This window comes from Rhagoletis pomonella, unplaced genomic scaffold, assembly GCF_013731165.1.
Source record: "Rhagoletis pomonella isolate Grant_MI unplaced genomic scaffold, Rhpom_1.0 Rhpom_scaffold_00005, whole genome shotgun sequence".
In the NCBI taxonomy this organism is placed as follows: Eukaryota; Metazoa; Arthropoda; class Insecta; order Diptera; family Tephritidae; genus Rhagoletis; species Rhagoletis pomonella.
Window position 1 is genome coordinate 57,552,305 of NW_023458559.1, and position 13,581 is coordinate 57,565,885.

Sequence of the window (13,581 nt, forward strand, 5' to 3'; positions counted from 1 at the left end):
TATACATATTTAACAAAAATTTTGAGCTTTTTAATTAGATTTCTTAGAAATATTTCGATTATGCAGTTTTGTGACCCATTGGATTCTAGTACAATATAGTGCAAGTTTTAAATGGCTTAAAATTACCTTTGGGTTTTTCAAATTTGTTTTATTGAAGATGTTATGGTTTTCTTCCATATAAAAATAAATTGTGGACGAAAAGTTCTAAAAAACCTACTGTAATTTTTAGCCATTTGAAACATGCACTTTATCGATGCCTTGGTGGCGAAAGCGCAACGAGAAAAGAGAGCGTCAAACGAAAAATCTCGCAATCAGTGTTGCCAGAAAAGTTTGAGACTTGTAGCAGATTTCTTCGAAAAAATAGCTAAAAATAGCCAAACCATTTTTTCATAGCCAAACAAAATAGCTAAAAATATGTTTCTTCAAAAATGGATAAATAAATTACATAATCAGATTATTATACCGCAAACAAATATGAACCTAAAGGTTTACATACATTGAATTGGAGTAGTAAAATACCTTATAACTGCGACTAGTAAATACTATTACAATTTTAGCTCAAATCTGGAATATAAAAATATCCTTGATTTGCTTTATATTTCGACGAACCAGTGAAGATATTACAATATTTAAGAGAAAACGTTGTGAACAAAACCAAAAAAGATATGTACCTAATATACACTCGACTACATCCTCGAATTTGGTCCCATTAACATTATAAAATTAAAAAAAAGAAATAAAATTAATTAAAAGGGCATTTTCAATAGCTGTTCGTCCTCGTAAACGAAAAAAAAAAATAAATAAATTTTATATCCTCCAAATTTTCTCTTTCATTTCGTACCCATATTGTTATTCTACATTGCACTAATTTTTCCAAGTAATCATATCTTTGAAATTACAAGGTCCTTTAAAAATCCTGTCGTGAGAGAGAAAAACTACAAACGCAGTTTTACTACAGCTTTGTAAGTATAATGATTGCTTTGTGTCTTTGGAGAATTTTTTTGTTTTTATCGCACGGTGTAATCTGTTATATTGATTAGGGATAAGGCATGCCAGATACCATTTTTTTACTGATTGATTTCTACCAAATTGATAAAACTCTGTGTAAAAATGGGGTGATTATAAGAAAAAATTTTTAGCAGAAATAGCTAACTCGATTTAAAAAAAGCTTCAAAAGTAGTTAATAGCTAAACGCAAATTTCTATAGCTAGCTGGAAACACTGGTAACTATGCACGGTTGCAATTTCTTTAAGATTCACACGGTTGCATGAGTCAATTACGTGATGTATTCAAACCCGTACACATACATATATAATTTTTTATAAATACATTTAATGTATATACATTATTTATTTGTTATTATTTATTTAATGTATATAATTTATACATATAATTTTTATAAAACTATATCTGTGGTCATAAGCAATAACTTCCTGAAAAGCAGAATTCGAGAAAAAACGTTTTAAAAATTTGAATTTTAATGTTAGCCTTATGGGGAAACCAAAATATGTGCGTCTATAACTTTTTAAATAGCCTAGCTGTCTAGATGGGGATTTCACATACACATGGAACGAATCAAAATTTTTAAATTATATTAATTTTACTCACAAATTTTGTTTTTTTTTAGTTTCTTTAATAATTTTTTTTTTGAAGCTGCCGTTAAAAATTACTGCGAGCACCTTAACTCTTTTCCACGCCAGCCCCCTTTGGCCCCCCCAAAGGGTTAAGAAAAATCTGTAAAAATTTAATATTTTATCGCATACTTTTTATTTCTAATATTAACAATTTTCAATACATATATTTTTTTCTTTGCAGTTTTATAAAATATTTTTCTAAACATTTAGAGTTCATCTGGCTTTGTTTGCTATTTAAGTTTGATATTTTTACAATTAACAACTATTAACTTTTATAAGTATGTATACACATTTTAAGATTTCTTCAAGTTTATTTTTTATTTTTTTGGGATAAATATTGCAACATTTTCTTAATGAAAAATTAATAAATATATATTTTTAAAATTAAAACAGTCTTTCGTTACGCAACAATGCTCACAATTGTAACTAATAAAGTATATGTGTGTGTGTATGTGGGTGTGTGTAATATTTTTCAATTATTTACAACCTTCGCTAAAGTGTATTAGTAAAATAGTATTTTTCTTAGATATTTTTTTAAATAATTTACAATTAATTCACAAAGCTGCACTGTGTCGGGCCGGCTTAGAACCAGTGTGACTCACTCAAATCAAACACCGCGGTGTTTGTAGTTGGCAGTATGTGTGTGTGTGTGGTCGCTCACTCAATAGACGCGATCTCGCATAATTAAGGTTAGCGGCGTTTTAGGCGCAAGCAAAAATTCAAATTCTGTTTGCAGTGGCTCTTTAAATTTGATGTCGAAAGCGAGTATCAGCTGCAAATGAGAATAAGATAAAAATTAATGAAATATAATTGTTATTAGTCCAAAAATAACAAAAAATAAAAATAAACTTAAAGGTAAAAAGAGTATAGAATATGTATGTTTTTTTAGGGGAAACTGTTATTTTATTCTACTAGAATTCAATGGGCTACAAAACTGCATACCCAGAATGTAATTTAAAAAAAAACGAAATTTTTACGATAATTTGTTGAATATTTTTTTTTTTAAATTGCATAAATTTTTAAGGCAGTGTCACTCGATATGTACATTTGTACAGATTTGCTCCTTTTTATATTGAACAAATGGAACATAATAAAAAAATTGGGAAACTTTTTTTTGTAGTTAAAAGATTGGTACACTCAGGGCTGGAAAAAAACATGTTTTTTGTTTTAGATTTAAAAACAAAAACTTCGCGTTTTATTAAAAAAAAACTTGTTTTGAACAAATTTTTGGCCACTTGGCAATTTTGGAACTTTTAGTAATTCAATACTTATTTACAACCTACAACCAAAATAGGGCAAGAATTTCAAAATTTCAACCCTATTTGTGTGAAATATTTTTTTTATCAGTTTTTTTCTTTTAATCAATCTATGTTGAAATATAAAAAAATTGAAAAAAAATATATGGTCAGAAAATTGGGCAAAAATTCGATTGAATGTGCGTAAAGAAAAGCAGTTGTGAATTAATGTCATATAAAAAATTGTGTTTCAGCTTATAAATGAAAAACAAATAAACAAACGCTCTAGGCTTTCTACAAAGTTTTATTTTTATGTTCTGCACACTTGTATGTACATACATTGAATCTAACAAATGACCACGTGTTGATTTTTTTTTAAATAGTCGTAATGTTTATTGTCATTTTTCTATAAAAAATACTGTCAAGTTTTAATTAAAAACATGTAAATCACAGTTCCAAACTTTGCACAAAATTAAGTAAAATTCAACAAATTTTCATAAAAATTTCAACTTTTTAATTTGTATCTTTAGAACATTTTTGGGTATGCAGCGAAAAGGATACGGGTAAAACGCAAATTTTTAAACGAAATTGTGAAATAAAATTTTTTAGTACATTTTTACACATCATACAAAATAACAATTACAGTATTTGTATTTACGACTTTAAAACGAAACATTCGCAAAACAAAAACGATCGTTATAATATATTTACTTTTTTTTACTAACAACATTAACGAAATAACGCCAAAAATGCGCATTTTTTAAACTAAAAGGAAACATTTTAGAATATTGTCCCAACGAGTTGTGGTGCGACACAGTTTTCAACCAGTAAAATAAAACTAGAAATTTTTTAAATAAAAAATTAATTTAATTTATTTTCAGTCAATTTAGTATGAAAAGTATATAAAACTAAAATGTTTTGCATTAGAATTTAAAAAGCGACCTAGCTATAATGCAAAACATTTGCATAATTTGTCAAAAAAATTGTGTTCAGATAAATAAGTTATTTCAATCCTAAGAAAAGGCGGTGAAGTATATACAAATAATACTGCCATTCTAATCACTTAACTACATACATATAAGGGACATTAGTGATACGGTGGACCTCTTTTGACCGAAAAAAGCTTTGGTAAGAGTAACTTACAAAAACAAATTCTTATGGGTTATTAAATAATAATTTAAAACTTTCTTCTTTTAAATTACCAGCTTTGACCAGCGTGTATAGTATAGTATATATAAAGTCATTCAATCGTTCTGTATATAAATAATTCATAAGTGGTTTTGACTTATGCGTATATTCAATTATTAAACTATCGTTTTTAAAAACGATTCGAAAATGTGCGTATCAAAAACAAAAACATGGATTTGGAACTTGAATTAAAAATTTTCGCTTTCTAAATTTAAATAAATATTGTGGGTACAAAAGCTGGGTAAAACGGTTTTAAAACTAAAACCTTCCATACAAATTTGAAAACGAAAATTTCTCTGTGTTTCTAGTTTTAAAGCCCATACAATTTTAGTCTAATGAAGAGCAAATTTCAACTGGCTAAAAAATCGGGTTGATTTTTGAGAATTTAAAAATAACAAAAAAACTTAACTCGAAAAACATCACGAATATTAAAAAAAAATCAAAACGTGGTCATTTGTTTGAGTCACTGTACATCAAATTTATAAAAAAAAAAATAAAAAAACGAGTTACCAGATTGCATAAAATATTGTTTCTCAAAGTTATGAAAACATTTTAAGAATAATGGGCTTTAACAATTTTTTAATAATTTGTTCTATAGACTTTCGTTAAATAGGACAAAAGTCTGACGATTGGGACTAAAGCTCCGAGTACAGTAAAAAGCGCGAAAAAACCTCAATCGTTCGTATTTTTTCATCCTTGATATGTACAGATGTAAATCTTTAGGTCGCCAGCAGGAAAATTTTAGAAAAAATTGGTTAATAAAAAATTTAGAAGAAAAATAAGAATTTTAAATTTTGAAATATTACAAAAAAAAAATTCAGGAAAACGATTTTTTTGAAACTTATTCTATACAAAATTTTCAAAAAAGAAGTTTGCAAAAAATTTTAAAATTAAAAGTAAAAAAAGGATCAGTCCTTTGTTTGACGCCAATATTTCAATATTTCATATAATTTAATTTAATTCGACTTTTCAAACGGATGGAAATCCTGTTCAAATTATTTTTAAACCAACCCCTCGCTTTTTGAAACAGGTGGCAACCCTCCTATATACAATTAAGAAATAAAGCCTTTTCAAAAACATTTCGATCGATACTCATAGTGTAATAATTGATTTAACTTAAAAATAATTTGAATTCCAAATTTTTGTTAGGTGGCAACTCTTTTAAAAAAAAAAAGTTATTGCACATCCACAGGCCAAGCCCTTTAATTTGATACCTCATTTTGTAAAATCGAACGAACGGTACTGATCTGATGTTACAAAAACAAATTCATTCGAGCGGTTTTCGAGAATTTTGGTAATAAAAAAAATGTGCTAATTTTTTCAACAATTTGCCTTAAAATGCTCGATATTGGTTGAATTTATATAAAATTTGAAGGGTACACGTTAACATTTCTACTGCTCCAATGAACAACATATATCCCGAAAATGAAAGTTATATCTGCCAACGATAAGTTGCTAGAGCACTTTAAAGGCTGAAAATTTACCCCAAAAGAAGCCAACATTTACCGTTGACCCTAGGACAGACACAGAATCGGTTACTTACAGGAATGTATCTATTGACAGATCTGGAATTTTGTCTTTGAAATCGTTTCACTAGTTCTCGTGCAATAAGCGTTTTCGTGAAGCTCTATAAATTACAACTACAACATTTGCGCATAGCCTCCATATCGAAACGTACGACGTATTCTACGTCAAAAAAAAATTATGATAGAAAAAATTTGTTTGCTTCAGAAATAAAATTTGAATACTCTTGTGTAGTAAAGGGTCAGTAATATGTAGCTTTACCTTAGCCAATAGCAGCATCACTTCCATTTCGACAAACCGTTTGCCCGGACATGTACGCTTCCCGATACCAAAGGGCACTACAATACACGCATTCGGTACATTAACCGTAAAGTGAGCCTCCTCATCTAGCCAACGTTCAGGCCGATATTCTTTGGCATTTGGAAAATTGGCATCATTGTTGCAGGCAATCATATTTTGGCAAAGCACCACCGTCTGGAATGCAACAAAAAATCAATAAAAATTTTACACAATACGGCAAATGTCTGACAAAACTTACGCCCGCTTTGAGATGATAGCCCGACAGCTCCATATTCTCCTCGAGTATGCGCGCCAAGCAGAACGCTGTCGGCCTAATGCGATAAGACTCCTGCACGCATGCTTTGGTGTAGTCCGCCTTGGCAATGGCCTCCTTCGTTATAGTCGTTTTACGATATTCACGAAAATCGTCCAGTATGCGCGTAATTACCCGCTCATCGCTGGTCACTGAGCTGAGTACAAAGAGCACCGTATTGGCAAGCTGTTGGAGACCAAAAAAATAATTTTTTTTTAAATAATTTCCACGCCGTTCATTATAAGCGTCCACCGACCGTTTCAATGCCCGCCGCTATGAAGTCGACAATCGCCGATTTCTTATCACGTATATCTAGATCCTTCAGCTCCAGTATATTCAAGAATATACTACGCAAAGCCGCCTCGCTCTCATCGCTCGCCGAGGTGAGGTAGTCCTCTTGCAGTGCCATTTCAACCATCTCGGAAATAACACTGTAATCAGTTGCAACTCTTTAACTGTCACTTGCTCAGTTGCGAGTATTTCCCGCCACCAACTCACTCAACACTTACTCATAGATCACCTCCTCGGCGCGCACAAAATCTCGATATGTTTTCGTTGGCAGATACTTCCACAATCCCATGCCGTAGTAGGAGTCGCGTTGTGATATGAACAGCTGCTTCACCGCACACGCCAGCTGGCTGATACGCCCCGGCTGCTGGCCACTTTTGTCCAGGAAGCCCATGCGTCGGCCGAGCATGAGCGTACAAACCGCTTCCAGGCCCATTAGATTGGCAATGTCTTCAAAGTTATATACTTCAAGCGTTTGTGGATTGCGTTGATGCCGCAACAGTTCAATGAAGTCATCGCAGACGACATTCAGCACGGGCAAGAAGTTGTAGAGTACGCGGGGCGATGTTATGTAAGAGGTGAGCGAAGAGCGTAACTTCTGCCAAGTGGGGCCCTGCCTGAAAAAAGGCGATGATTGTACAGAAGGTATGTAGTTTATATGTTATGACCTAATGGGCACATTTTTAGTGGTGGAGTGCAAAATGGAAAATACTATTTTGACTCAAAGCGAAAAGTTATAATTTTTTTTGGTTTATAACATCCCAGTTTCGGTGATAAGAGCGAATTGTAGTAAAATTTGCGAGACTGACTTAAGAAAAAGTTTTGAAAAGCGGGTACTATTTAGTTCTTTTCTATTTATTCACAAACACATTTACTTACATACATACAATACATACCTATAATACTTACTCATTCACAATGCCCAAACTGGAATATCGATCAGGTCGCGATAATCGATACATAACGACAATTTCAGTGGGCGGCCGGAAGGGGTAACGGCTTGGATATTTCAGCACCTTTTCCAGGTCAGTGCGTTCGAACAAATGCACTATGGGTACGCCAGAGGTCGTCACTTCCAAAGCGATTTGCCCATATTTGCGGTGCCAATCTGTGGAGGAGTAGCAAAATCACATCACAATATTGAACAAAAATTTCGTTATTTCTCTAACTTCCTACTCACCCGTATACATTTCATGCATCAGCGACATTTTATACTTGCGAAAGAATACCCAAAATACCCATTTCGTGCCAAGGAAGGGTATTGGCAACGGCCCTGGTATATCCCAGACTCCGCGTGGTCGCGGAATTTCCTTTGCATGATAATAATCGTCTGATGCTATCGTCGAACTGATGGCGGCGACTAGCTTACCATTTCGTCCGGCGCGGCAGCGTGTTAGCAGCGGCTTCAAATAGGCGGTGGCTGCTTTGCCCAAATCGAAGTTGCAATAGAAAGCCAAAAGTATAGCGATTGCGATCAATAGAATCACGGCCATAACCATGGGAGTGCGCTGCGAATATAAAATAACAAAAACAAATATTTACATTAGATGTGTACGTACCTCAACTGTGTGTGACTTAAAGTATTTGCAAAGTTTCGTGTGATTTTAAGTCAGTCAGTCAGTAGGTAAGTGGTTGTGCAACTGATCTACTTAAAAACCCACTGTGGCCCACATAACAAATTCGACATACATACATAGATATATATATATATATATACATACTTGCAGATCGATATGTGTATATTTGTGCTAAATCACTGACAGATATTTTTAACTGCTTTTTTAGCCCCAAACAATTTCAAGATCTGATTTTTTCTGCGTGATTGCAGTTGGCGTCACGAGACGTTGAGTTATGCAAATTTGCCTAAAATTTCAGGTTGCTCACGGTGCTAATATTTGTTTTTTTTTTAGAAAAGTTTATATATACATATATATTTGTGCACAAATAGAGCCATTTAAAAATATCGAACCTCATTTTAAGCTCTGCAATTAAACACCCACCTTACCCCTCATTGACTGGCGTCTCACCGGCTAAGTAGTGCCCACCTTCCATTGACGTTTCTGAGATTAGCCTACAGTAAGTAAGTCTGGCTGGCCTCCGCACGGTATGTTTGTAAGGCAGTCCGATAATTTGATTGCCTACCTTTATGTATGCCTAACCGGTATTGGTAGCAAAATTTTCATTTCAGTTATTCTTGTTGTTGGTATGTATAAAAATAATTGTCACTATTAAATGTGGCCGATGTATGTATAACTACCAACCATTTTCTTGAATCAAATTTTTAATATAAACGATCTACATATACATACATTAGGGCGGAGTAATTTAATTTCGAAAAAAGTGTATCGCATATTCGAAGCCTTTGCCATTCCTCTTCGTACCACTTGTTCTTTTGGGCTCGCTGAAATCCGACTACTTTTTCGGCGGCGGAACTTAATGAGAAGGAAATGTGGTTCCACAGCTCGCGTATGTCGGTTGGTTGAAGAGTGCTCTCAGAGAGCAGGTACGAGAGTCAAGTGGCAAATAATTGGTTGTCTGTTGGGATTGCTTTTGATGAAGCTTTTCTTGCATTGTTGGGCGCACATTTTTTGCTGCACAGAGGCGGGTGCGTATCTTGGCTGCAACAAGATAGTGGTCCGAGTCGATGTTTGGCCTTCGGGGTGTGCGGACGTCTAAAACACTGGAGGTGTGCCTTCCGTCTATCACAACATGATCGATTTGGTTTCTCGTTTTTCGATCTGGAGACAGCCATGTAGCTCGATGGATCTGTTTATGCCGGAACCTAGTACTACACATTATCATATTTCGGGCCCGGCGAAGTCGATCAGCTTAAGTCCGTTATCGGACGTTTTCGTGGAGGCTGAGTTTTCCGACAGTGGCGCCAAAGATCCCTTCCTTGCCCACCTTGGCATTAAAATCGCCGAGCACGATTTTGATATCGTGTTAGGGGCAGCACTCATATGTACGCTCCAAGCGCTCATAGGAGAGATACTTGGACGCCTCGTCCTTCTCTTCCGTCGGGGCATGGGCGCAGATGAGCGAGATGTTGAAGAATCTCGCTTTGATGCGGATTGTGACTAGACGTTCGTTTACCAGGGTGAACGCCAGTAATCGGCGACGGAGTCGCTCCTACCTCGAGTCCAACACCGAATTTGCGCTCCTTTACGTGGCAACTGTAGTAGACGTCGCAAGGCTTCACGCTTACCTTGCCTTCCCCCGTTCATCGCATTTCTTGGATGGCGGTGATGTCACCCTTTGTCTTCCCGAGGACATCAACTAGCCGGGCAGAGGCACCATCCCCATTAAGGGTACGGATATTCCACGTGTACCGTACGTACAAGAATTACTTCTGGCCACCCCCAGGTGAATGGAAATCAAAAGTTTTTCCCACTTACGTGGACTTCTTCATACGGAACGATCCTCTGTATGAATTTCTACAATTCGGAAAGGATTGACCAATTTGAATAGTTCGATACGTTACGATTCCTCAAAAAGCATGGATAATTCGATAAGTTTCCATAACTATAAACTTCGATTATTCGATAAATTTATGTAACTTGATAACTTTCGATAACTATTTTTTTTTTACTGAATTTGTTAAGAGTCTTATCGAAAAATTGCAACAAAAAATATACAAAAATATGGAAATTTTGAAGGGACGATTTTGGCCCTAATTTTCAACCAATTTTGAAACCATAAAAACTCTCCTCTTCTACAGAAAAATACAAATAAAAATCGTATTCTTGGTTTGGAGACAAAATTTATGTTAGCGCATTAATACATATGTATGTATATAGAATTTCCGACGTTGAACTTTAAAGAAATTTTGTTATCCATCTCGAAAAAAAAATTATTTTGTCAAAAGTACGTAGATCCGAATACGATTAATTAGGATTCTGCTTACCTTGAAAAATCATTTTGGCTTGCTTATTATTATTAAGGTTAGAAAGAAAAAATAAACCGACTTGACTGCAGATTCGGAAACTAGTATTCAAAACCAGTACAAAATTACTGAAGTTTTTTTGGATATTTGTGCAAACCCCATCAATTGTTGATCATTTAGAGTCGCTGTATCCATATATGAGGTAGATATACAGTTTTTAAATCGATTAAATCGAAGATCGATTAAACGAGCCTTTCCACTTTGATTTTTTATCGATTTTTTTTTTATAGATTTTTGATTTTTTTTTTTAATTTTCTCAAAGATTGGTTTACGAAAAGCTTGAATAACTGGGCCAAAACTATTCTGATTTAGACTCAGTGGAAAGGTATTTTCTCACTCTTATTTTTGTGCAAAAAAAGTCATTGATGTCTCATTTTTTTTCTAATGACGTTCGTTCATCCTCCTTTCTTTTTCATCCTTTAAATGAGTTTATTAGTGAAGAAAGGGTGAGAAAATGCCTTTCCAATGATACCTCCTAAGTCTAAATAGGGATAGCTTAGGTTAAGTTATGCAAGTCTTTCTTAAACCAATCTTTGAAAAAAGTTAAAAAACAACACCAAAAATCTCATTATTAAGATTTCGTTGAAAATTTTTTAAATTTTTTTTTATATTTTTATGAAAATTTTTTAAGCTTTAACTGTTTTGTCATCTAAGGTGATTTCTTGCAAAAAAAAAACTCAATTTTTGAAAGTATGTATTTTCAAATCGGTCAAGCTCACGTAAATCTTAATATTTTTCCGAAATATGTCGGTGAATGTCTTAAACTAAAATAGATTTTATAATTAAGGTGGAAAAACAGTACCATTTTTTATTTTTTTTTTGTGTAGGCAGTAGAGGTTTACGCCGACAGGCTTTGCGGCGGCGGCGTGTTCAACTTCAAAAAGAATCGGCGGCGGCGGCGACGCCGGCGCGTCTGGAAACGCCGGCGCTACTGCCCATAAGGTAGAGTCCAAAGAGCCATGAGGCTTCTAATCTCATCATGTCATCAGATTATAATTCTATTTAATTCATTCATTGAATTCAAATGTTGAGTGACTGCTGCTGATGGATGGGCGAACAGAAGAAAGTCTATATAGTATATACATTAGGTTTCCCATTGAAAATGATTTTTTTTGAAAATTTAAAGACCCTACCCCCTAATTTGATTGGTTTTTATGAGAAATATTATTGCCTATTTTTATAGATTTTTTAAAGGCCATTTAGAGGTCGCGGCCTGTCGATTTAGGTCAGAAAATACGATTTTCTAGATTCATGAGTTTTTGAGAGACTATTTTTGCTTGAATTTCAATGAATTTTTTAAATTTTGACCATCGATAATTTCCACAATTTGAAAATATGTAGTACTAAGGTACAAAAAAATGATTTTCGATGGGCACCCTAATATACATATATCTCTATGTACTCTTAAAATGCGTATGTACTATTTCAATTTAAAGAAATAAAAAAATTTAAAGGTTAAGCTATTGGGGTAATTTATGTCGCTATCAATAAAGTTTTGCAATAAGCTTTCAACCGTTATGTTAAATTACGGAGTTCTTACGAATTTTTGCGGGTTATATATTGAAAATAAGGTTGGCCTACTTTTTTCCAAAAGTTTAACCCATCAACTCCCACCACAACGGGCCTTTTTGACCCACTGTTTGAAAAATGGCTTATAAATAGTTAAATTTCCAATAATATATTAAGTGCCAAATTTTTCTAAGGAGAACAGAATGTAATGCAAAATAATAGTAATTTTTACCAAAAAGGGGGACTTCAACTCTGTGTAGAAAATATTGCTATGCGCGGGAGCAAAACCTTCCTGGGGTTTGACCACTACTTAGGAAAAAAACTTTTCTACCCTATTCGACCCTAATTTAACTGTAATAAACGCTGTCGATCGAAAAAGATGTTACCTATATATTTTTCTGAGTTACGCTTTTTTTTTAAATGTTCAGTGGCCCAAATTATGACAAAAAAAACATCTTTTAAAAATGTAATTTTCATTTCGTAAAATAGTGCTTTTATACGAGTAGTATTTAGTTCCTTCAAACGATGTATTTCAATGTGCATACAACATGAAAATTTTGTACAAAATTCCCTAGGCGCCGAACGCCGCCGCCGCGCCGATATTTTCGTAACTCGGCGGCGGCGCGTGAGAAATAACAAAAAACGGCGGCGGCGGCGGCGTGGCCCGGCGGCGTATACCTCTAGTAGACAGTGATGCAGTCTAATGTATATACGTAAGCTCCATTGTATTATACACTTTTTAAAACAGTGGTTAATTTCGAAGTACGTAATAAATTTTTTCACATTTCTAATCAAAAATAAATAAACAATGGTATCTCAGAGGTAGTCCCAAACTAATTTGGTTTAGATACGATCGTTGTAAGAAATTAACGGTACTCTTAAAGTTTTATATGAGAATTGAAGTCGGTTTTGTTTTTTGCTTAAAAATTACTTGTTCTTTTCAAACTATCTACGAATTGTTAGCTACTTGATAGCTTTTGAATAAATCGGGATATTAAATCGTTATGAAAAATGTATGTATGCTTTCAAAAATTACAAAAATAGTTTGGTCAGATTACCGTGTTTTATTTCTTTGTAAAAATTATGTCAAAGATGTTATTTGACCAACTCATACAGTTATTCATTCCATCTTTTTCGGTACTCGTGGTCCACGCGGACAGAGCCATCGATCTTGCGTAGAATAATTTTCTCGAAAGCCCCCAAAACCTTCTTAACTTTGTTCGACAACATCCATGTTTCTGCGCCATAATTTGTGTTCGTAGTGCCCAAAGTAGCACCTGTTGGCTAGAGTTATTCGTCGCTTTATCTCCAGACTGATATGTTTGGTGGTGGTTATGCTGGTAGACAAAGTCCCTCACTACTTCAAAGTGAAGACTGCCGAAAATGTCTTATGTCCCAAAATGCCAGAACTTTTTAATGTGTTGTTAGGAGATACTTTTTCTTGTCCTCGTCACCGCTAAACCAACCGCTTTAGCTCCTTTTTCTAAGCTGCAAAATGCTGTGCTGACATCCCTGGGTTTCCAGCCAACGATGTCAACGTCATCCGCATACACTAGAAGTATAGTTCTTTCACTCAATACGCTGCAATTCAGATTGGCTGCTCTTATGACGCTTCCCAGCATCCGATTGAAAAAGTCGCACGTGCTTGAATCGCCTTGTCTAAAAGCT

General features: G+C 34.3%; 2 protein-coding genes across 4 annotated transcripts in view; one reads left to right on the plus strand and one right to left on the minus strand.

The window, feature by feature from the left end:
• The window catches only part of LOC118739306 (glypican-6), a 569,268-nt gene that overhangs the window by 122,298 nt on the left and 433,389 nt on the right, over positions 1–13,581 (plus strand). The gene's annotated exons all lie outside the window — the stretch shown is intronic.
• Positions 1,966–13,581, minus strand: part of LOC118739307 (ecdysone 20-monooxygenase-like) — a 41,178-nt gene continuing 29,562 nt past the window's right edge. Inside the window, exons 2-8 of one of the 2 annotated variants that reach the window (XM_036470555.1) lie at positions 7,642–7,969; positions 7,371–7,569; positions 6,683–7,078; positions 6,430–6,604; positions 6,120–6,359; positions 5,843–6,055; positions 1,966–2,406 (exon numbers count right to left, since the gene is read on the minus strand). In XM_036470555.1, coding sequence (XP_036326448.1) covers positions 2,296–2,406; positions 5,843–6,055; positions 6,120–6,359; positions 6,430–6,604; positions 6,683–7,078; positions 7,371–7,569; positions 7,642–7,960 — 1,653 coding nt within the window. In that variant the 5' untranslated portion in view covers positions 7,961–7,969 and the 3' untranslated portion in view covers positions 1,966–2,295. Of the gene's footprint in view, positions 2,407–5,842; positions 6,056–6,119; positions 6,360–6,429; positions 6,605–6,682; positions 7,079–7,357; positions 7,570–7,641; positions 7,970–13,581 lie in introns of those variants that run through there. The other variant, XM_036470556.1, reaches the window with a different exon arrangement.